The sequence below is a fragment of the Diospyros lotus genome, chromosome 4 (genome assembly GCF_014633365.1).
Source record: "Diospyros lotus cultivar Yz01 chromosome 4, ASM1463336v1, whole genome shotgun sequence".
Taxonomy (NCBI): Eukaryota; Viridiplantae; Streptophyta; class Magnoliopsida; order Ericales; family Ebenaceae; genus Diospyros; species Diospyros lotus.
The window spans coordinates 14,272,990-14,297,001 of record NC_068341.1 but is presented as its reverse complement, the minus strand read 5'-3'; the positions used below and the strand labels follow the sequence as shown (position 1 = coordinate 14,297,001).

Sequence of the window (24,012 nt, the reverse complement as noted above, 5' to 3'; positions counted from 1 at the left end):
TCACCTCTTCCATCCATGCCAATAGCTCGTTGGAGGCCTTCTACGATTGATGCTTCACAGTCGTTAACGGTCTTGGTCGTTGACGACCTTACTTCTAGGTTGTCTGGCTTAGCGCTTTGATCGCTTATAAGCTGCATAAGCAGCTTTAAAGCTATATAACTTTTTATGATAAAGTGTTTGGCAAGAATTAATAGCTTTAAAGTTATACAGCTTTAAAGCTATTTTAACAACATTGGACAGAACTTGGTGCCCCCCCAGCTTTGAAAAAAAACGATAGAGAGTTGAAGAAAAAAAATACCATTTTGCCCTCATATAATTTTCATATTTACATGCATGTCCCCTATTACCGTTACATTTTCTTCCCCAAAGCTCTTTCTCCTATCATCTTCTCCAGAAACTTTGCCATTATCGCGCTATTGTCTTCGCCCCTCCGCCATTACCGCGTTGCCACTGTCGTCCCTCCTCCATAACCGTCGTCGTCGTAGTCTAGTTGAGCCGTGGCAAGTAGCCTCGTGTTGGTGGGTCGCACCATTGTCGCATCGGTTCCAGATATGTCGCCTAGCATCGTCGACTGACCCTCATCCATTACTGCCATCTTTGTAGCCCATCTCAATCGCCGTTTGTCCCATCTTTAAAGTGGGTCACGCCATCACCGGATCTTCTTCCAGATCCGTCGCTGCAAGCCGCCTTTGATTTTGGGTCGCACCATCACCTGTCGCCTTTTTCTTCTCCAAATCCGCCATTGTTGTTGTTTTGTTGGTCTCATCTTTCTCGCTCCATCGCCACAAGCCGCCTGTTGTCTGCCACCTCTTTCTTCTAGATCACCATCATTGTTGTTGTCCCTTTCATCGATATATCTCTTTCTTCCATTGTTTGCATAGCTTGCATTTTTGTATGTGTATATGTTTTTTTTTTTTTTTGTACATGTATATGTTTCTATAATTTTGTTTGCAATATGCAATATCTGTAATATTATTGGATGGCATAGCGGGATGCTATAGCTCTAAATATTGGACAATCATAATAATTGTATGTAATTTTTTAAGTTTGTTATACTAATTTTTTTTGTATTTGTATGGAAAAATTGAACTTTAATTCAAATATTGTCTCTTATCTAAGTTTGGATTTTGTAATTATTAATTTTATTTAATTATCAATTAAATAGTCTTATCTAATTTTATAATTTTGTAATATATATCAAATTTATGGATGAAACAAATTCCACATTTTAAAAATAATTTATTTAAATATTAATGCTTTAAATGTATTGATAAAATATAAAAATAATTTTTTTTATAATGTATCAACATATATATTTAATATTTTTATGAAGTAAACTTAAATTTATAAAAATAAAATATTGTATTAATATATTTTTAATAATTATGTATAATTTATCAACTTATAATTGAAAGTATTTTATTAATTAAAAATTAATTTATATATTTTTTATTAAAAATAGTACTTTTATGAATTTTAATTATATTATTTAGTATCATGTCTATGTTAATTTTTTTGTCAAAGTTCTTACAACTTATTAATATTTATAAACTAAACATATAACTATTAACTGATAGTTTAAAAGTATATTTATTCAAACACAATATCAATTTAAATACTATATAATTTTTATACTAACAACCAATTAACTTAAAAGCTCAATTAAAAACTGCTAAGCCGCCTCTTCGTCCCCTGCCATCGTTTTCATTTGGCTGTCCCATGGTGATTTCTGCCTTCTGGTCCCTCCCCCTCCCCTTTTCCAGGAAGCTTCCCTTTAATATTATATATATAATATAACACCTATTTTCTTACTTACTTTCCAAGCTTCCACGATGAGCTTTTCTCCAACATATATATATATATATATAAATAAAGAAATTATAAAATAAATATACGAAGTGCCTCTAGGAGCTTTTTTTATATAATATATATATAGCAATCTTTTATATAATATAAATGCATATGATATGTATATATGTACGTATAATACAAAATAATGACATAAATACTTTTTTCTTCTCTTTGATTGTAGTTTTTGCCAAATTACCCATCCAATTTTTACGAGAAACCTCTCATAACACACATAAATCCTTATGCCATTTTTGTTTTCAATTATTTTTTCTTTTTATATAAAATAATAATTAAAAAATAAAATAATAGTGGATGCGAAAAATATTAAACGATTTAACATATCGTTAATGAGATTATCATAAGATTATCATATACGTCACGTGTCATGTATTATTTCTCAATTGAAGCTTCATACGGCTTGAGGTAATATTCATTGGCTTTTTGGACATTTCTCACAAACGGCGCCAATTGTTATTACACGATTACAATAATAATTTTGTAAAATAGAAACGTCATCTTCAAATCGCCTGAATCTGCAAAAATAAGAAAATAGTTAGAGGGCACGGAGAGGTCTCCGCGAAAACACTTCGACGTTTAACTTAGACATTAAGTATGATAAAAGAAACTATATTAAAATTAATATAAAAAACATCCCCCCATTTTCAGGAATACATACTTGCATATTTATAAAGAAATATGAAGTAATTTAAAATACAACAAAATTATGATTCTAGTAGATAACACTTATCTTGATTGATGTTAATCTGATTGAGACTATGATAGATATAAATAACATATATCTTAGTATTTTAAAACCTATTAGAATTAATATTCAGATAATTTATATTTTTTATAGATAATATTTATCTTACTTATTTTAGAATAATATTTATCCAAATATTTCATAATTATTTTAGAATTAGAATTCGTTATGGATAATTATTTATTATTTTCTTAAAATATTTAAAATAATTTTTAAATATCAAACTTATCGTAAATACGCGCTTTATGCAAGACCCCCACATATAAAAAATTCATGTCTTTTAGCTTAAAAAGATATTCTAAACCTTTACCCATGACACGACAACTTTAGTAATGAATTATCGTGCACATAAAATAAATATATTATATAAAATAAATACAACCCTTTTGAATTGCTAGTTATTATTACTTGCTATAATTAACAATAACCCACCTCTCTTTTACAAATAACTTTAAGAAAACATGGTAATTATCATTTTAACTTTGAAAAAGGGCAAAAGGCTGAGGCATGGTAATTATCATTTCCCTCTTCATTGTTAACTATTTGAGAATTGAGATATTCCATCTTCATTGTTAACAATCTTAAATACAAATTTTTAATATTAAGTTTAGATTTTTAATTTAGATCATCAAATATATATGGTCATCTGTTCATCATTAAAATAAATAGTAATTGGTGATGTGTAAATATTAATTAAGATAATATTTATTAATTAAGATATAAAATAAAAAAGAAGAAATATTTTAAATAAAAATATTTTCTATTGTATTTATTAAATTTTATGAAAAGAAATCACATAACTTATTGTTTTAAATTTTTAAGATAAATTTATCTCTTTCTCCCTTCGAATAATTTATTTTAAATTTTATAAATAAATTATTTTAATAGAATTTTATCTTATTTATTTTAAAAATAAACAGTAAAAAAAGAAGAAGAAGTTACCAATGCATGTGAACCGGTTGAGCTTCCCGGTTCGAGGAGTAGGCGGCCAACTCGGGTGGGAGTGGAAGTGGTCCCCCCTCTCTCTATCTCTCTGTCTCTGTCTCCGGTCCGAATATTTGATGGGCGAAGAATTCACGCCTCTCGATGCTGCCTCAGGACAAAATTCCTTTCCTTGCCTCCAACCCATCCATTTCTCATTTTTTTATCAACGTATTCTCCAATTGCCCTTTTGTTTTTAAAATTTTTATCATTATTATGTGTGTTTTAAAATAACAGTATTTTAAAAAAAATAAAAAGAATATAAAAATATTTACAGATATTATTATTTTAAAATAAAATAAGTGAAGCAACATAAATCTATTTTTATATAAATAATATTCCAATATTTGTGTGTGTGTGTGTGTGTTGGAATATTGTAATTTCCCTTTCCATGCTCTCTCACTTTTTTCTCTCTCTGTCTCTGTCTCTAAAAATAGCCCTAAATTCTCGATCTGGAGGTCGGAATTGGGAAAGCAAAAGGCAGCGAAACCCATCCCTGTTACTGAAATTCTTGCTTCTTCCAGTCGCATTCTCTCTGCAATCTGTGAGCGTGCGGAGGCGGAAATGTGATTTCGTGCTTCTTCAATTCGCCGTCATCGCCGGGTTCGGTCTCCTGCATGCACGATTTCTGCAGTTGCCGTTGTCGCAACCGCCGTCGTGATCGGTGCCAGAGGATATATGTGTGTGAAATTAGGGTTTCATTGTGGTGGATGCATGCTTTTGGGGCCAAAATAAATGCCGGTGGGAGGGGATTTAGGGTTTCCGTACCTGGTCCTGGTGGTTTCGATCGTTGGTCCCGTTGTAGGCTTCGTCCTCCTTCGGAAATGGCAGCTCTCGGTGGCCAGGAGCGAGGAGATTAAGCGGCTTTTGGTTCTTGCCTCGGAGGAGGCCGCTAGGGCTGAGCTCGAGGCTAGCGTCAACTACGTTGCATCGGTGGAGACGATTCCCCGTCCGTTGCTGTACCAGTGCGCCGTGTGTTATTCTCCCACTACTACGCGCTGTTCTCGGTGCAAGGCTGTAAGATACTGGTATGGTAATTCATTTAGCAAATTGCTCTTTTTGGATCAGAATTGTGCTAGATTTTTTAAGTTTGGTTATTTTATTTTTTTCTCTACTTCTTATAATTTAGTTGAATAAATTTGTTCGTGTTTTGTGTTGATGGAAATTCTGATGCATGGATTTAATTTGCATATTGTACTCAAATTCTTGAGGAATTTTTGGATACCGGAGAATGGGCTCGGTCTATTTTCTTTATTAGATTAGAACTATACGTGGAAATTTTAGTAATTTTGGAGAAAGGGCATAGATAAGCAACAGCATCCCCTGGAACTGAAAGACGTTCACTCTTTACTTGTTCTCTCCATATAATCTGGGTAAACAAGAAAAGGAATGGTTGAAGATGGATGCATAAGTTGAGAAGGGGGTTCCTAACATCGGTTCTGGTTTTTCAGACCTTACCATGTGGTTGGATTTCCAACACAAAAAATATTATCCATGTGAAGTAAAAATCATCTTCAGTGTGTGATGCTGAATCAACCAACATACACAAATACATATGCTTAAAAAGTTATGCTGCTATACGTGTTTATAGGATTTCGCATGCTGCAAAGTGAATCAATGGACTGGACGATAAAGACAAAGTAATTCATTCAATGTATAACAGTTACAAAGTTATCCATATGAATGACTGCCGGGTATGAAACATGGCACTCAACCCCAAGTACCAACCTTTCTATGCCAAACCTGCAACCACACTCAACCTTGATCCTGTAGTACATTTGAAATTTGAGTGGATTGCCCTCCTGTTCATCTTAAAATCCATCTCCAACTTGCTCCGTCTTGTCTGCTTGTCATCTTTCCAAAGAGCTGAGCTTGAGACATTGAGATTGTTAAATTTGTACCTTATGGGTGAGGAGATAATGGTGATGGGAGAACGTTACAAGAAGAAAGGAGTACCACTGGATTTATGGCAAAAGTTTTGGTTTTATATTGCATAGGATACATCCATCTCATTGGATATAGAGATAATCACTGAATCTTAGAATCTTGAGAAATGATAGCTTCAAAGTAGAAAACCTGCGGGTTCACAACTGGGGTAATTATGGAATCATATGACATGAAGTTGTAATTTTCACCATTAAAGCAAAATAGGGTGGGTGGTACTGTTTCTTAACGCGTTTCTAGTTTCTGTCTTTTTTCCGAAAGTATCTCCCTACCTTATTGACTACATCAAACCATCCCAACAGGATTTGATGTGAGTCAGCTTCAGTGGCAAGGTTACCCTTGTGGACATTGTTATTAAAATTGGGCCAGTTGTTGAACCAATTGAGGTACTGGTTGGTTCACTGGTTGAATCACCTGTTCAGAAATTTATATATAGAATATAGTAATATCACTGTTCAAGCTATATAAATATATTATCGGCAGTTATTAATATTAAAAAAAAAAGGGAAGAATAACATAAGAGCAAGAACCACTAATTAAATTCCCAAAATTTATTCCTTTTTTGCTTGGTGAGAGAAGTCCAAATTTCATAATTACAAATTAATTAAAATGCAAAAAACTAAGATGTTCAAATCTCACCAGCACGATATATGCAAATGTAAGTTTACATAAACTACTGGTGGTGAAGGTAAAATGATGGCTGGATAGAGATGGTCTTTAGCATAGGTTGGGAATTTTGAGCAAAGAAAGAAATCAGGCTGTGTCAATGTTCACTTGTTTATTTTTCTTTGTTTTTTCCCCCCCAAAAAATTTACCCCTTCATTAAAGGAGTGATCTTAAAAAATGTGGGCTTTTTAATATTTTGGATAAAAATTAATATCAGCTAGTCCTTTGATTTTATTGGTTCCAAAAAACCAGCCAGTTTTGATTGGGCAATACACCTCTAGGCCCCCTGCGACCTGTTCGTGGTTCAACCAGACAGTCCAGTCTGGTTTTAATAACTACTGTTGGATCTTAGTGCTGTGAGGAATGAAGCAATGCACCTTTAACTATGAAAACCTGTTGGTTCACAAATGCGATAACTATAAAATCTTACATGGCATGAGGTTGCACTTTTTAGCACTATAGCATAATTGAGTTGCATAGCAGTGTGTGATGCTTGAACATGGGACACAGGGACACGACATTTTTCAAAAAAGTAGGGCATGACATGGTCAAGATACATTAATTAATAAAATAAAATTTTCATATATTTAAAGCATAATAAACATCAAAAGATTCAGAACCATATTCCAAAATCACAATATGCATTTAAAATTCATACGCCAAAATTCCAAATGAATAACTCTAATCTAGTTGGCAATCAACTCACAGTCCAGTTGTCTTCATCCCTCACAGTCCAGTTGATGTTTAAGATTTAGAGAATAAATAGAAGCATGAGGGGTATGAAAACAGAACAGGCATGCAATCAAAACATGGAAAAACAAAAGAATCATGCAATTATCAAGTTGTAGGACTAAAGAGTAAAAAAGCGAACCCTTACTTTTTAGTCTTTGAGGTGCTTGCATGGGGACATGTGTGTCCCCTGCCTTACCCTTTTGGAAAATTTTAAGAAGTTTCAGACACACCATGTGAGTGTGTCTGATACGTGTTAGAGGCATGTCGGAGTGTCCGACATGCCAGAGACACTGGTGCGACAATCCCTTGGAAGTGTCCGTGCTTTATAGGTGGTAGTTTCTTAAGCCAATTCTAAGTTTTGCCCCTTTTTTTTTCTGCCAATATGATCTCCTACTTTGGGTATTCCAAGCCATACCCAACTGGGGTGCTGATGCCAGTCAATTTCAGTCTCTGGTTTTTGTTTAGGATTACTATTTTTACTTTCATCTATAGAATCTGTCATGAATTCATTACCTGCACTATGATGATGTAGGAGCAATTTTTCAATGAAGTAAGTACTGTTGTGATAGTGATCATGCTACTGGCCATACCGTTGATCTAGTGTTGTAGCCGTTGTGGTTGATGCTACTATAACTGCTACTATTAATGTTTTGTCTTTTCTTTTTCAATTTTATTTTAGTTGTACATACTGAGATTAGGTTACTTAATGATAAGAAATAAAGATTCAAAATGTTGTCCAAGTAGAGGGAGAATAGAAATTATTTATTGGGAAAGGAGGATTTTTAGTCCCACCTGGATTTGGATCAGTTGGGTTGCAGAATCACCTGTACGACATTTGAGAATGGAGTCTTGCAGCTTTAGCCTTCTATGACCTGGTAAAGTTTGTCATTTTTGAAAGGGCTTCTAAAAGTTTGTTGAAAATTAGTCCATAAGAGCTGCAATGGAGTGTTTTTTTTTTTTTTTTGGGGGGGGGGGGGGGGGGGGGGGTTGTTCTTTCCCCAGATTTTAGTACTCATTTTCTTGAAAAGTTTCTTTCTCTTTCCCTTTGTTCTTTGCTTTTGAAACTTAGCATTATATATCAGGAACTTGATTAGTTCTATGAGATTGTGGGTTGATCTGTACCTCTATGTCATTGGAGTTAGGCTTGCTGCACCTTGCCTCGTGTTTCTTTGCATGTAAGTAAAGAAAGAATGCTTTGTGGAAGGCATTTGGATACATTACTGCAATATCAATTACCTTCTGTATTTAGGATATTGTGATTAGTATTTTCATTAGAAGTGATATATTTGAAGTCCATTTTATCATGAATTTGACTAGATAAACCCAGCATTATATGTCCTTTTAATGTGAAGCCTGTTAAACTATATATGTTATAGAAAGTTTAGAAAATGCAAAACTGACTGAAGCTTCTCTCCATTTCTGATTTCCATTTATGTACATTACCTATGGTCAGCAACTCCAGTGAATCAATCAGAGAGTAACAGACTAACAGTCATCACGTTGGTGTAATTTTAGTCTAATTGTGATGGCATGCAAAAATTGGTTAGCTATCAGATCTGCCTAAAATACGTTAGTGTAGGTTTCATGACATGCTATCCGAGTTTGATGCTTCCCTTGGTTGGTCAACGAGGGAGGAGGGGGAGAAACATTTTCCTATCTGGTGAATTCGTTTATTATAATAACAAATTTTTGGGATTAAATCTCATCTGTATTTCATTGTCCTTAGAAGCAAGGGATGGATACCCATAGTTGTTTATGCCCTAATTCTGTTATCTGTTGAACATAGAAACTCTTGTAGAAGCTTATGATAATTTGATTTATTATCTAATGGTCCTTTTTCCCATTCTTTCAATCCTTTCCCATTCCCTAGTCTTTTAATCTTGTTGAGAAGTTGTGGAGAAGTTTTTTTAATAGTTAATTCTATGCAGGAAAGAGAGGAAACATTCATTAAGTAAAAAGAGATTATGTTAGGATACGCACTTCTAGAAATGGAGGGAATTAGCTATTTACATTTGGCTTCACAGAGGAACTGTACTGATATATGGGGTAATCAACCTACTGAACTGGAGGTAGCCAAGAACTTTAAATCATTGTGGAAGTAAAATAGCATATCAGGAAATTATGTTGCAGATGTATTCAAACAATAAAAACAAGTAGTTCTATGGAGGGTTGATGTTTTTGGTGGAAAATCCAGTCTAAATGGCGTATGCTTCTTACCCATGAGATGAGGTATTTTCTCAAGGAATACACTACATTTATTCTGCAAAATTCAATTATGATGTTATAGTGAAAGATTGCATATTACATCTCAAGCATCTAGAATATCCCATGTATAGTTTTATCGTCCAAGCTCACTTATTGCCGTGCCTACTCGACCCATCTACAATGATTTTATGATGTTGCATCTTCTTTTTTTTTTTGGGTTGGGGGGGGGGGGGGGTGGCGGGGGTAGTAGGGCTGTTCAGGTGCCTTGTGTGCATATTTTTGTCATGAACCTAGGTTTAACCTAGGGTTTTAGGAGGAAATTTGGAAGAAATCGAGGGAAATAGAATCATAATTGGAAGCAGAAATCAGAAGAAATGAGGGGGAAATGCAGACAGAACAGAGGAGAGAGAATCAGAGGGAAATGAGAGAGAGATCAGAGAAGTTGAGAGAGAGACAGATTTCAATTATTGTTTAACTATATCTAATCCTCTAGCTTTTAGCCTATTTATAGGCTTTCTAGGCTTTCAGTTATTAGAACAACTGAAAGGTACAACAGCTACAATACAGCAAGGTACAACCTACTACAATACATCTAATACATAATTACTAATATATCCTTGGGGTCATGACAATTTTTTTATTCACATGCCTATTGGTTAGAGGGGTTGATAAAATTCAGGCTGTGTTTATGAGAAGAGAGCTACCATTAAAGAACTAAATAAGAACGTACTCACTCAAAGTCTCAAAGAGAAATTATATATTACTAGACGAGTTTCCAATATCTATACAGTCCAGGTACTGCTGACTTGTGATTTTCTTGTTCAGATGCTTCTTGGATAGAAGGGTTGATTTGATCAAATTCAGGTTTTGTTTATGAAAAGAACCACCATTAAAGACCTACAATTGATTGATCAAATATATTCCTCAGGCAAAATGATATATTTCTAGACGAGTCTCAATATCTATTATACAATTGATTGGTAAATATTGGTGAATTTTCTGTCTTAATTAGCTTCTATTATAAACAAACTTTCTAGCATTTGAATCTGACTGGCGAATGTGAATTGAAGATGTATAGGCTTAGATATGCAGTAGAATTCTCCTTTTTGTGTTCATATTCCAATATTTATTACCAGTAAATGTTTTTCCTGTCACAAGCTTTCCATTTTTATTTTCTTTTCCCCCTGCATGTTTGGAGTTCTTATACCTTTGTTATTCATATGATCACTTCACTGTCTCAGCTCCGGTAAGTGTCAAATTATACACTGGAGACAAGGCCACAAGGAAGAATGCCATCCTTTTACTGCTACTCACTTTAGCAATGATGAGGGAGATGATTCCATAAAGGTGTTCAAACAAAAAGACAGCTTTGAGATTGAGGGGAGGCATTGTGCTGAACCAATTCAAAATTTCTCCAAGGACTCTGCAGGTGTAGAGTCAGATTGCTCTTCTGAGGTTCTTCATGGGAATCACAACATTGAACTCAAGCGTGTTGCTGATGAGAAAGGGATGCCTTCAAGTTCATGTGAAATTAAAAGGTCAGATGGACATCAATCCACTAATATCTTACCCGATAAACATGAAAACATTGTGGCACCAAATGTTACATCTTCAAATTGCACTATTTTGGTCAATTCTGTAGATGACCTTTCTAGTTCAGGAAAGTTAAATCAGATCAAACCCAATGGTGCCAATTGCGATACTCATTGTGGCTCAACAAGTTCTTCGGGTTGGAGCGCTGATGGCTCCAATGGGTCTTCATTTTCTGAACCTTCTACCCCCTCCTCTGGTTTTTGGGAAGGAACCATCAACTCCACTAGGCCCAAACTTGATGCTGTTGATAATTCTGATCAGTACGGTTCCAATGTCACGGGAGAAACTGGCATGAACAATTCTCAATCTTCTCAAAATTCTCCCTTCAATTCTGATAGCAATACTACCAAAAGAGTCATATCAGATGATGCTCATGCAACTACTTTGGGGATGAAGAAGCCTATTGATAGGGCATTTTTATCCGAAGGATTAAGTGAAAGTTCTTTGAAGGGCAGGAGTTTACTATCATTGGGCACTGAAAAGTCTGATAATTTGGATGCTTGTGCTAGCAGTGATTCAACTCTACCTAATTTCAGTGAACTTAGACATTCCACATCTAGGTCTAGTTCAAGTGCTGGAAGGCCTTCAACTAGTACCTCTACTTCAAAAATCAGTAGCAAGCAGTCCTTGAGCCCTGGAAGATCAAATAGTGTCATTAATGACACAAGCAATACTTCATTGCAAGGTGCAAAACTTGATGGGCCTTTAATTAGTACACACGCTTCAAAAATCAGTACTTCGCGGTCTGAATGGCCAAATGGGGTTAACAGCACAAGCACTACCTTGCATTCATTTGGAACTAAAGAGGGTGGATCTTCATCTTCTAATGCTTCTGTTGCTCATCTTCCATCTAGCACCAGGAGACATTCACTTCAGGGGTTTGATAGTGATCATGCAGTTGCTGGTGCATCTCAGCATACAAGTTATCTACAAAATGGTAGAAATGGCTTGAAGACATCAATGCAGAAAGTTGTTGACCAGCACAAAGCATCTAAATCACCTAGGAACTGCCAACCTGGGGTTGGAAGTGAAATTGCTGGAAAATACAGTAATAAGGTCTAACTAGAATCTTGTTATGCTATTTGTGTATCCCACTTTATATGTTTTCCATTGTGATACACCGGATTGAATTTCTTTTGTTTTACAGGGTCTGTTTTCGTATGATCTATTTGTCAAGCTTTACAATTGGAACAAGATTGAACTCCGACCATTTGGCTTGGCAAATTGTGGAAACAGGTAAATTATTGCTTTCCCTCATCCTGGGAAAGCAATCTGCTAAATTCTCCACACTTCCAATGAATTATTATATACTTGCTTAATGAGATTTTTCCTGTTCTGAAGGACCTGCAGCTCGCAGCTCCTATTTTATTTGTTATTTCCACTGTTGCATGCCCGTGTTTTTGTTAAAAAGATTAGTTTTAACATGGTACCTTTATATCTTCCATGTTAAATTTACTGAATCAGATAAAAACTGATTATTGTGTTTGTAATTATGAAAGAATCTTACTATTTTGTCTGTACATGTATTTGCTGAAAGCACATCATCATGAACTTTTATGCTATAATTTCTCATCTGTTTTCTGTGGACGTAGTTTGTGATGTCACATCGAAAACTCTCCGCATTCTGTCATTTCCTGGTTTATTGAGTGCATTAATCTTGTTTTATTGTTTCAATTCAGGACTAGAAACATTTGTCTGGCTATCAGATTCTGAAAATAACTGGAGTGTGAAATTTGCTTTTCTCAGACTAGTCATATCGAACAAAACTTTTAAAAGCTGTAACTCAATCATTAATAGCTTATGCAGTTATTGTAACTACACCTGAGAAATGCACAGAATCATGCAAAATGCACGAGCACCTATGTTTAATTATTGTATCATTTTCTCCGATCATCTGAGAACACATTTCTATTTCTGAGTTTTTATGCTGACCATTTATCCTTGATGAAGCATTTGCCAGTGCATTGCATTATCCAGGTATGAATATGATTATCATTTATCTTCTGCCTTATCTTGTCTGTCAGCAAAGAGGAGTGGTAACTAGCTTGATATATCAGCTTTGATTGTTTAGATTTATGTATGGAACATATTTGTTACTTATATTGTTGTTGTACATGAACACAATCTATTCCACTCTCTTAATTTTCTCTTATATGCTTGTATTTCCTTTTATCCTCATGCAGCTGTTATGCAAATGCTGCGCTCCAGTGCTTGGCTAGGACACCGCCTCTAACTGCTTATCTTCTTGAAGGGCTTCATTCTAAAGCTTGTATGTTTCTGATCATGTTCTGTTTTGCAGGACTCTTATCTATACAATTTTGAAGTGGCATGAATTTTGCTTTCCCTATGGTATTAACTTGCTTTACCTTTTCTTCAACATAAGGTGCACGGAAAGAATGGTGCTTCACCTGTGAATTTGAAAGTTTAATGCTGAAGGCAAAGGGTGGGACTTTATCACTCTCTCCAGTTGCGATGTTATCCCAGATTCGAAACATTGGCAGTCAACTTGGTAATTGGAGAGAAGAAGATGCTCATGAATTTCTAAGGCAAGTTCACTTTTGGGCATGTGGAGTGCAATTAGATATGCTCAACTCCAATGTCTATATCATTAATGAGTGAAATTGACAGGTATGCTATTGACGCAATGCAATCTGTTTGTCTCAAGGAATCTGGAGTAAATGCAAGCTCTTCGAGAGAAGAAACAACTCTTGTGGGCCTTACATTTGGTGGCTATCTTCGATCAAAGGTAGCCTATGATCTAATGTTTGCTTCACATCTCTCTCTCTCTCCCTCACACACATACACACACAACAGTTCTATGGAGCTTTAGTTGGCAAGTTATGAATTCTTTTTTATGTGGGATATGAAATGCACATGGAATTCAATAAACCTGCTCCACAGATAAAGTGCATGAAGTGTGGAGGCAAATCTGAGCAGCATGAAAGGATGATGGATCTCACTGTTGAAATAGAAGGAGATATTGGAACTCTAGAAGAGGCTCTTCGACGGTTTACTGGCACTGAGATTCTGGATGGTGAAAACAAGTACAAATGCAGCAGGTTGGTTGGTTTGTTAATTTGTTTCATTCTTACAACCTTTAAAATAAACCTTTTCTGTGATTATCAATTGATACCAATTTAGTCAACCCCACATAGTGGGGTTAAAAGGCTTGATATGTTGTTTTATCAAATAATGCCAATTGTGGCTGGTTTGAACAAGTATTACTTTCTCAGCACACTATTGGATTCCCCCTCCCCCCTCTCCCCAATTCTTATTGAACCCAAGTGGAGAGTTATATTTTGTTGTAACAGGAATGATTTTGATCATGTCTCTGTTGAATGCATCGTCCAGCACCAGAGAAGCCTAATACCTCTTTATTTATTTTATTTTCTTAGGAAGAAAATTTTATGATTGTCAAGAGTACAATAACAATATAAAAGATAAAGTTAAACAGAGATCTCATAGCTTAAACTTTTAGATGAGATGGTGGTTAGTTATTAGTGCAGACAAAGGCCTTGAGTTCAAAGCTTGCTGTGAACCCAATATTTAAATTGTTGCATATGGTTGGGCTAGTAATGCAGTGAAGCTTGGCCACATGTGGGGATGTGTCGAGAGTAAAATAATAATATAAAAAATAAAGTTAAATGACAACTTAAACTTTTAGATTATGGTGGTTAGCTATTCAACAATGATCATTCAAATTCTCCCAACCCTAAAAATAAAAATGAAAAGAGAGGAACAGAAAACTCAACTTGGCAACTTACTTGTGGTGACCAAGGGTCATGGTCGCCCTCCCTCCCTGCCACCAAAAGCCTCATAGGACTTGGCCTCAAGTTATGGGAGGCTAAACTACTCTTTCAGCCAATTGCAGAACTTTAAATCTTTATGGATCATAGTTCAATTCATTGAGCCATAACGTGTGTAGTATTTGGCTGCTTGCTAGTCGGAAGGTTGCACATTAAAATAAGGGCTTTCTGTGTTGAAATATACTAATCTAACTTGCTTTCCATGATGTTGGATGTTTTAACTTTTAACTACAATAAGAGATCTAATCCAGTTAGAAATTCATCATTGTTTATCATTTTCAAGATTGTGCATCATTTGGATTGCTACACGATACCAAGTTCATCCCAGAGTCTGCATCTTATCTGTCATGATAATTTGAATGTGTATTATGAAAAATTTGAATTATTACTTGTGGAGTACCTTGTATGCAGTTTAATTTGTTATTATCAAAATGGCTAAGATGCATTAGCTTCATATTTTCTTGTAAGAAAGAAATGGACAAAATTTCAACAGCATAATGTTGCTGGTCTTGCTGAAAACTCATTGTGATCTGCAGTTTGTTTTCTTTCAATCATTCTTTGGCTTCTGAAAAATTCCTACTGGTGGATAACTCTGACATTTTCTAGTGGAATACTGGCATTAATTTCTTGGAAGGCATGACGTGGCCTGGAATCGCCTTTGTTGGGTTGAGGCATTGGACCTGGGTGATGTAAGGACAGATTAGTAATATGAAACTGAAAGATTAGGGAAGAGATACAGCGCTGCCGGCCCCCCCCCCGGCAAAAAAAAAAAAAAAACAAAAAAGAAAGATTAGGGAAGAGACCAGGAAATAGCACCTAGGCAACATACCTAGGGTTTGTAGGTATCACACCCAGGGTTAGAATTGCATCACAAAATTCAAAGAGTGCATAACATGTGATGGAGATGGAGAAAAATGTTCTCTATTTTCTATCTCAAATTGATGCATGGATTCCCCTTTGGTTTTATAGGGCAAGAGAACAACATGAAAGAAAGGATAAACAAGGAAAAAAGAAAATGCCTAAAATATACTCTATAAATAAAATATTTCTATACTCCCCCTCAAGCTGGTTTGAAGATATCTTCCATGGCAAGTTTGCTCACTAATTTTTCAAACTAATTTTTGTGCAACCCCTTTGTAAAAACATCGACGACTTGATCAACTATTGGAATGTAGGACATACAAATTACCCTATTATCAATTTTCTCCTTAATAAAGTGTTTATCCACCTCTATATGCTTAGTTTTGTCATGGAGTATTGGATTATGGGCAATGAAAATCGGAATTTTATTATCACAGTAACCCTTAGCTGGTAAGGGAGCGGAGACCTTTAAGTCCTCTAGAAGTTTCTTTATCCACATGACCTCACAAATCTCACAGGCAACTGAACGAAATTCAACTTTAGCACTACTTTTGGCCACCATCTTTTGTTTCTTGCTCCTCCAAGTGACAAGATTACCTCCCACAAAGATGCAATATCTCGATATAGATCTTCTATCAATAACACTGTCTGCCTAGTCTACGTTTGTATAAGCCTTTATGTGAAGATGTCCACGTTTTTTGAAGAGTAAACACTTTCCAGGAGTTCCCTTTAGGTACCTTAGAATTCTGTAGACAACTTCAAAATGCTATAAAACTTGGTGAGGTCATAAATTGGCTTACTACACTTATTGCAAATGCTATATCAGGTTGAGTGTAGGACAAATAGATGAGTTTGCCCACAAGCCTTTGATATTTCTCCCTTTCTACCACATCTTTGGCTTCGATAGGTTGTAGCTTCAAATTAGGTTTGATGGGAGTTTCAACTATCTTACACCTGAGCGTTCCTATTTCAATGAGTAAATCCAGGATATACTTACGTTGGTTGACAAAGTTTCCCTCTAAGATCTTGCAAACTCCATCCCGAGGAAATACTTTAGGTGTCCCAAGTCCTTGCTCTCAAACTCATGTGCTAGTTTCCCCTTGAGTCATTATTATATCATCCACATAGACAGTTAAAATAGTTTTTACCGTCACCAGAGTGCTTGAAGAACATTGTGTGGTCCGCTTGGCTCTGAGTATAACCATAGTCTTTTATCGCCTCTCCAAACCTTTCAAACCACGCTCTTGGAGATTATTTCAGATCATAAAAAGGATTTTTTTAAACTGCATACCTGTTGGTATCGAGGCTTTTCTCAAATCTAGGTGGGAGGTCCATATACACTTCTTCCTCCAAATCGCCATTTAGGAAGACATTCTTTACATCAAGCTAGTGTAGAGGCCAACTGGAATTCACTACTAGAGAAAGGAGTACTCGAATTGAGTTTATCTTTGCATTCGAAGCGAAGGTTTCCTGATAGTCAATACCATAAGTTTGGATGAACCCCTTGGCAACAAGTCTTGTCTTGTACTTCTCTATTCTCCCATTTGCCTTACATTTTACAGTGAATACCCATTTACAATCTACAGTTCTCTTACTTTTTGTTAGCTCCAGAATCTCCCAAGTTCCTAACTTCCTTTCTTTTCAAGAGCATTCATCTCCTCATTTACTGCTAACTTCCAATCTGGATCACCTAAGGCATCCTGAATAGTTCTTGGAACATGCAAGTTAGAAATATTTGAAAAAAATGCCTTGTGATTATTGGACAGTTTTTGGTATATTAGGTATTTGGCAATAGGATGATGTACAAGATCTTACTCATTTTCTAGTGGCAATGGGGACATCAAGATCAGACAAATCAAATGAGGGAGAATTTGAAAGAGTAAGTTTAGAGTTGCCCTGAGTGGAAGGCCAGCCATCATTTGAGGATGCCAACTGTTCAATTACTAGAGGGACATTCGGATCAATAGCATTTCTTTGAGGTTTTCTTCTAGTATAAAACTGAAGCTCAGGTTTCGGATTGCTTTGATCCGTTTGTAGTAATTCTCCCCTTAGTTTCGACTCCATTATGCTTGGCACTTGTGAACTAGACGCATCTTATTCTTTATTGTTTTGAGCACCAGTTTTCTTGGATTGTTTATCAAAACGGAGTGGAGTGTTCATCATATCAAACATGTTTGGAAGAGGTTCAAAAAGTTTCAAAAAATTTCTTCTTCTAAATTATTATAATTTTTCAAAAAATTATCTTCTTCTACATTATTTTTATTCTCCCTTGAAGATGATTTTTGGTAAAATAGGGTTGATTCTCTATGAAAGACACATCCATGCTTATGTGAGTTTTCTTTGTTAAAGGATTAAAGCACTTGTACCCTTTTTTTTTGGAGCATAACCAACAAAAATACATTTTTTAGCCGTTGGATCCAATTTGGATCGAAAAATTTGTGGAATGTAAACAAAACAAGTGCATCCAAAATTTTTTAAAGGTAGTTTAGAGAACAACTGACATATAGGAAAAGTCTTTTTTAGAGAATTTAAAGGTGTCAAAGTTTAAGACTTGAGTGGGCATTTTATTGATTAGATAGCAAGCAGTTAAAACAACATTTACTTAGATGTATTTTGGGACATTCATAGAAGACATAATAGCCCTAGTTACTTCAAAGTAAATGTCTATTTTTTTGTTCAGCTATACCGTCATGCTGAGGAGTTTCATGACTTGTTGATTGATGAAAAATACTTTTCTCTTTCAAAAAATCCCCTAAACATTTATTGAAGTACTCTATTTCATTATCAGATTGAAGAATACAAATTTTTGTTTGAAATTGGGCTTCGATCATGTGAAAGAAATCTTTGAAAACTATTGGTCACTTAGGATTTCTTGGTAAGCAAGTAAACCCAACATAGTCTAGCATGATCATCGATAAAAGTTACAAATCATCTTTTGCTAGATAAAGTGTTTACCTTTGAGGGTCCCCAAATATCATTATGAATCAAATAAAATGGTTTTGAAGAATTGTAAGGTTTGGAAACAAATTTAATACGATGATCTTTAGACAAATGACAGCTTTCACATTGAAACTTAGAACAATCCACTCCTTTCAACAATTGAGGAAATAAATGTCTTAAATAAGGAAAATTAGGATGGCCTAGCCTGAGATGCCATTGCATTATTGGATCAGAAATAGAAATTGAACTATTACCACTTAATCCGTGAGCTTTTTTATTACCGAAGAAATCCTCATTGAAGTAGTAAAATCCGTTTATCTCTCTAGCATTGCCAATTGTCTTTCCCGAATTCTGGTCCTAAAATAGGCAATAAGAATCAAAGAAGGTAATGCGACAATAGTTAGAATCTTTTGAGAGCTTACTGACAGACAAAAGATTACAAGTAAGTTTAGGAACATGAAATACTAATTGAAGATCAATACTTTCAGAGATTTTAATGAGGCATTTGCCAGCAATAGAAGAAAAACTGTCATCTGCTATCTGTACTTTTTCACTATTTGAACACGGAGTATATGTATTGAAAAGATTGAACAAACTGGTCATGTTATTAGATGCCCCTGAATCAATGATCCATGGAGCAAATTTTAAGGAACTCGACAGGGCTAAAGAAGTTTTACCTGAATGTGCCAAAGAATCATTAGGTGTACTAGGTAACGAATTGGACAGTAACAATGTCGAGTTGATTGAACTGCTCTTTGTTGAAGGAACTAAATGTGGAGGGAACATCCGACATGGTGGTGGTAGGGACCGATGATCTGTTGACAAGTGTGTGATTGCACATTGCAGATCCGACCATCTTTCACCTTTTAATCCGAGTTGGCTAGGTTCACCTTTTAAGCCGGTTGTAGCTGGGTTGGATCTGAACTAGATTTGGGTTTGCTGAAACTGTGGCCTGCAACAATGGAGAGACCCAATCAACAACGGTGGCAATGGCAGCGAAGCTGACGGCGAACCTGGTCACGTCAGAAGTAGGTGATGGCCGCCAACTATGACGGCGAGCGCGGCCGTGGGGAACAGGCACTGAAGGCAGTGGTCACGAGGAAGACCAACGATGAGGGTTGCTGAAGATTGATGGCTGCCAGAGACGACTGCTGAAGACTGGCGGTTGCAAGAGAAGGCGGCAGAAGACTGGTGGGTGAGAGCGAAGTGACAGCCATGGAAGACCCAGACCAAGGCGTCGTCGGAGAACGATGGCTGGCAGCCGTGCAAGACCAAGAAGACCAAGCGACGATGAGCAATGGTCGTAGAAGGCCGACAACCACAAAGCAAGACCGCCCTTCACTCGAGTTAAGCCGGTGCCGTCGCTGTGGCTTGCAGATCTGAGAATTCCTTGATCGACGAGCTGCTGGGTGTAGTTGGATCTGATGAGTTGCGTTGGGCCACTGCGACCTCAGATCTTGACAGCAAACGGGGTTGAATGGCGATTGCCTAGGGTTTGATGGTGTGAACGTGACTTCCACGCTATGATACCATGATGGAGATGGAGAAAAATGTTCTCTATTTTCTATCTCAAATTGAGACATGGATTCCCTTTTGGTTTTATAGGGGAAGAGAACAACATGAAAGAAAGGATAAACAAGGAAAAAAGAAAATCCCTAAAATATACTCTATAAATAAAATATTTCTACGACATTCTTTGAGAAAATTGTAGCAAACTGCTCCGCTCACTGAAAGAGAGATCACAGTGATATTTATAGAGCTCTAGTAATGCTATTCCTATTAGGATTAGGAAAATCTTTTTTCCTATTTGGAAACTAAACAAAACTGAAACTGATAAAATCTAAACACTATAAATAGAGTTAACAAAAGACCCTAGGATGTAGAATAACTAAAATACTCCAATGCATCAAACATCAAAACTAAGCCTAACAAAACTCCCAAGAGGGTCATTCTTCATCTAAAACTGATATTTTCATTCTTCATCTAAAACTTCCAATATCAATGCTTGAACCTTAGAATTAATTTTAGGATGCCTGTTATATATCTTTAGACGCTGTGCTGTAGCAATGTCCTCCATCACTAGGACATGCTCTCAAGTTTGGGAACCTAGTGCCAACTTGACAACTTAAAAGACTAATAAGTTCTTTTAGTTTTTGAGTTAGAATTTGTAGGGGTTTATATTTTTCTGTGATGTTCAAAATTTAGAGAAATTGTACTGAATTGTGTATTATAATTATATTAACAGATGCAGATCCTACGAGAGAGCCAAAAAGAAGTTGAAGGTATTGGAGGCTCCTAATGTTCTTACTATTGCATTAAAGCGGTTTCAGGTAACCTGTTTCCAAGGAGGATAATTTACTGTTATTTGTGTTTTTTAGTTCTATTACTTACTTTGTGTGTATTTTATAGTCTGGTAAATTTGGAAAGCTCAATAAGTCTATTCGGTTCCCGGAGATTCTGGATTTGGCCCCATATATGAGTGGGACTAGTGACAAATCACCTATATACAAGCTTTATGGGGTTGTAGTTCACTTGGATGTCATGAATGCTACTTTTTCTGGTCACTATGTATGCTATGCTAAGAACATCCAGAACAAATGGTTCAAGTTTGATGACAGTACGGTATGTTCTTATTCTCTACCAATTAGACTATCTAGCATGTTTTCTTAGAGTGATTTACTTCTATGAGCTATGCTTTTGCATTTCAGGCTTAATTGTATCTGAGTTTTTGCTTTTTTTATGTTCTTTTCTAAGCCATGATGCTTGGGTTCCTTGATTCACTCTTCCTTCTCATGGGACACATTGAGATGCATGAGTGCTAGATTTGCCAAAATGGTGTGCACTTTTTTTATGATTATTTTCTTTTTTGGACATTTATGTCTATAGTTAAATGCATGACAGACATTGTCAGAGGTTTTTTAATAAAGTTTCTATAACTTTTTCTAGATAAAATTTACAAATAGCATACTTTTTGGATATACAATGAAAATACAATTAAGCTTAATTACAATTCTAGCAAATATAGCTATTTTTTCAATGTTCAATGAGATTTATATAATTGTTATCATCTTCATCATGGATTTAATTCTATATTTATGTTGAATTATCAATTAAAACAAGCAACGATACTGACATAAGTATGAACTTTAGATATGATAATCTAAAAATAAATAAATAAAAATGGATAAAAATATGGCAAGGATACAACAAAAGAGTAATATTTTTATTAGTGGTATTCGTGTCAATAATAACCCAACGGCACTGAAAATATTAAAAGACCATCACCGATCCGATATTAGAATCTCTCATGCTTTTAGGGCACATCCACTGTACCCTGCCCAGCCCAACCCGAGGATACTATGTCCATATTGTGTCCTAAATGTATCTAAAACAAGAAATAATGTTTCTCATGTATTTAAGGAGGTGCCTGACAAGTAGTCGTGTCTGATGCTTGATGGAAAATTGTAATGCCCAAAATGAGGTATCCATGCTTCCTAGGTGGTAGTGTATGTATATTATTATAGATCTTATGGTTTCTATATTGGACTAAGCGATATTTTTCCATATTTCTAAATTTCTGTTTGGTTATTATATTCTTGAATACTGCCAATTGGAAAGTGCACAATACAATTTTCTTTTTATAGGATTGGCATGGCATTTGTATCCTTTGTTTTTTTTTCCTTTAATTATCCAATGCATATCTGTGTTCATATCATCTGCATCTTTATGCTTATCCTATTGATGCTTAGATTATTTTAGAATTATTGCTCATCGTCAATTGCCAATCAGATGGGTGTCTCGGATGAATTTGATACGTACCCTTGATGATTAGCTTTTGATACTACTTTTCTAGATATTCTTATAACATCATGTAACACCATGGAGACGTGATTTTACCAGTTGACATTGAAGCTGGCTGTTAGGCCGGCAGTCTGGACTGTACCTTCCTCTAATGTATGTATCCATGTCTCTTGTCTCTCCTGATCTGATGCTTGTTATGGTTGGGCAGGTCAAGCCGGTGGATCTTGAAACCGTCTTAACAAAAAGGGCGTACATACTTCTGTATGCCAGGTAACATATTTCTCTTTCTCTTCTCTGAGATTGAGGCTTTGGTATCTGGCTGGTTGGATGGCTAACTAATCATAATTTTGTAGATGCTCTCCTCGTGCTCCAAGATTGATAAGGAATTCATTGGTACCCCGGGACTCGAGAAAACCCAAAAATCTTCCCTCTAAATCAAGATCTCACTCAACAGATCCTTGGGATGCTTCTGCGGCTGATTCTTTAAATGGTCATGCGGAGATTGAATGCTTGTATCCAAATCACAGGAGTTTCCAGCCTATCCAGAAAAGTTTAGACGAGGACTGCTCGAGTGACAATTCTTCGTCCATCTTCTCTGAGGGATGTTCCTGCAGTACCGAGAGCAGCAACAGGGATTCTACCAGTACAGATGACTACTTTGACCACATTTTTGGAGATTCAGAAAGGAATTGGAACAGCTCATGGAAGATGTCATCAGACTCCGACTTCTCTTCCTCATCTTCCTCTTCCTCGTCCTCTCCCTTGTACTCAAGGCATTCACCCCTTGCTGACTCAGACAGGTACTCCTCAGGATACGCGGAGACCAGTGGCTTCCAAGCTGCTCCAAAAGCGGAATTAGACAGAGATGATGGGAATGGTTTCTGGACGGGAGCAGGCAGAAGCAGCAGTGGGGATCCCATCTCGACAAGAAGTAAACAGTGTAGAAATGTAGGAAAAAGTAGCGGTAGTAGCAGTAGTGGTAGCTGTAGGGAGACTGACTCAAACAGATTAGGATGGTCTAACCTTCTCGGGAGCAAGAAATCTGTTGTATCTCTCAGAAGATCAACGAGGGAAAGAACAGAAGCAGCAGATTAAAGCCTTTTTATTTAAATGTCTTTTTTGTTTTGGAGTTGGAGAGGATGGGGGGAATAATGAAGAGTTGAAATAGAATTAGGGGGGAGAGTTAAGAGGGGGGATGCTGCTGTATGTAATTGTTGTAGTAGTGGAAGACTGGTGCCTGCCGTGCTGTTGGTTGTTATGGGGCTTAATTTTTTTTTTTTTTTGTCTGGAGGAATTAGCCACCATTTTTGCGGGACTCTCCCTCCCTTTTTATAAAGTCATCGTATAATAAATATAAATATACATAATGAGAAATTCCAGTATTTGAGTAATCCAATGTACAGTCGGGGGCGGGGGGAACTTGGACCCTTAGAACCCTCTTAAAAATTAAAAAAAAAAAAAAAACTCAAAAGTTGCATTGAAATAACCTTACTTTAATAGATGGTATGTCACACTTTGAGTTACATAACGTATTATAAATGATAAATATTTTTTTCGTTTTACTTTATTGAGTGAGGGGTGTTTTAATCAAGTGCTTTACTGTTATGTGAAGAATAGTTTAAATATATTAATTATTTTATTAACCTAAGATGTAAATCATGGTGTATCAATAACAATTTTTCTACTTTAATTGTTGTTTTTCATCTTTTCTGTTACGAAGGTTACTTTATCGGGTCCTTTTACAGTACCATAGATACTGTACGGTGGGGGTAATGTGCTCAGGAACTCTAGAATTTCTGGGAATTTGTATGGTATTTAAGGGCTTCAAAATCTTTATGCAATACATCATTTGTATTATACATCAAGCTT

General features: G+C 35.9%; 1 protein-coding gene across 1 annotated transcript; it reads left to right on the top strand.

Annotated features, from left to right (window-relative positions):
• The first annotated feature begins 3,953 nt into the window (after positions 1–3,953).
• On the top strand, positions 3,954–23,517 carry LOC127799375 (ubiquitin carboxyl-terminal hydrolase 16). Its single transcript, XM_052333362.1, has 11 exons — positions 3,954–4,623; positions 10,384–11,791; positions 11,883–11,971; positions 12,919–13,004; positions 13,119–13,281; positions 13,364–13,481; positions 13,637–13,794; positions 20,588–20,672; positions 20,752–20,964; positions 22,352–22,413; positions 22,497–23,517. The coding sequence occupies exons 1-11, from the start codon at positions 4,331–4,333 to the stop codon at positions 23,236–23,238; spliced, it is 3,417 nt and encodes a 1,138-aa protein (XP_052189322.1). The 5' UTR covers positions 3,954–4,330; the 3' UTR covers positions 23,239–23,517.
• The last annotated feature ends 495 nt before the right edge of the window (positions 23,518–24,012 follow it).

Coding starts and splice junctions, on each gene's coding strand:
- LOC127799375 (XM_052333362.1), top strand. CDS start 4,331: ATGCCGGTGGGAGGGGATTTAGGGTTTCCGTACCTGGTCCTGGTGGTT. Junction 11,972..12,918: donor TTGGCAAATTGTGGAAACAG/GTAAATTATTGC, acceptor ATCCTCATGCAG/CTGTTATGCAAATGCTGCGC. Junction 20,673..20,751: donor TTGCATTAAAGCGGTTTCAG/GTAACCTGTTTC, acceptor TGTATTTTATAG/TCTGGTAAATTTGGAAAGCT.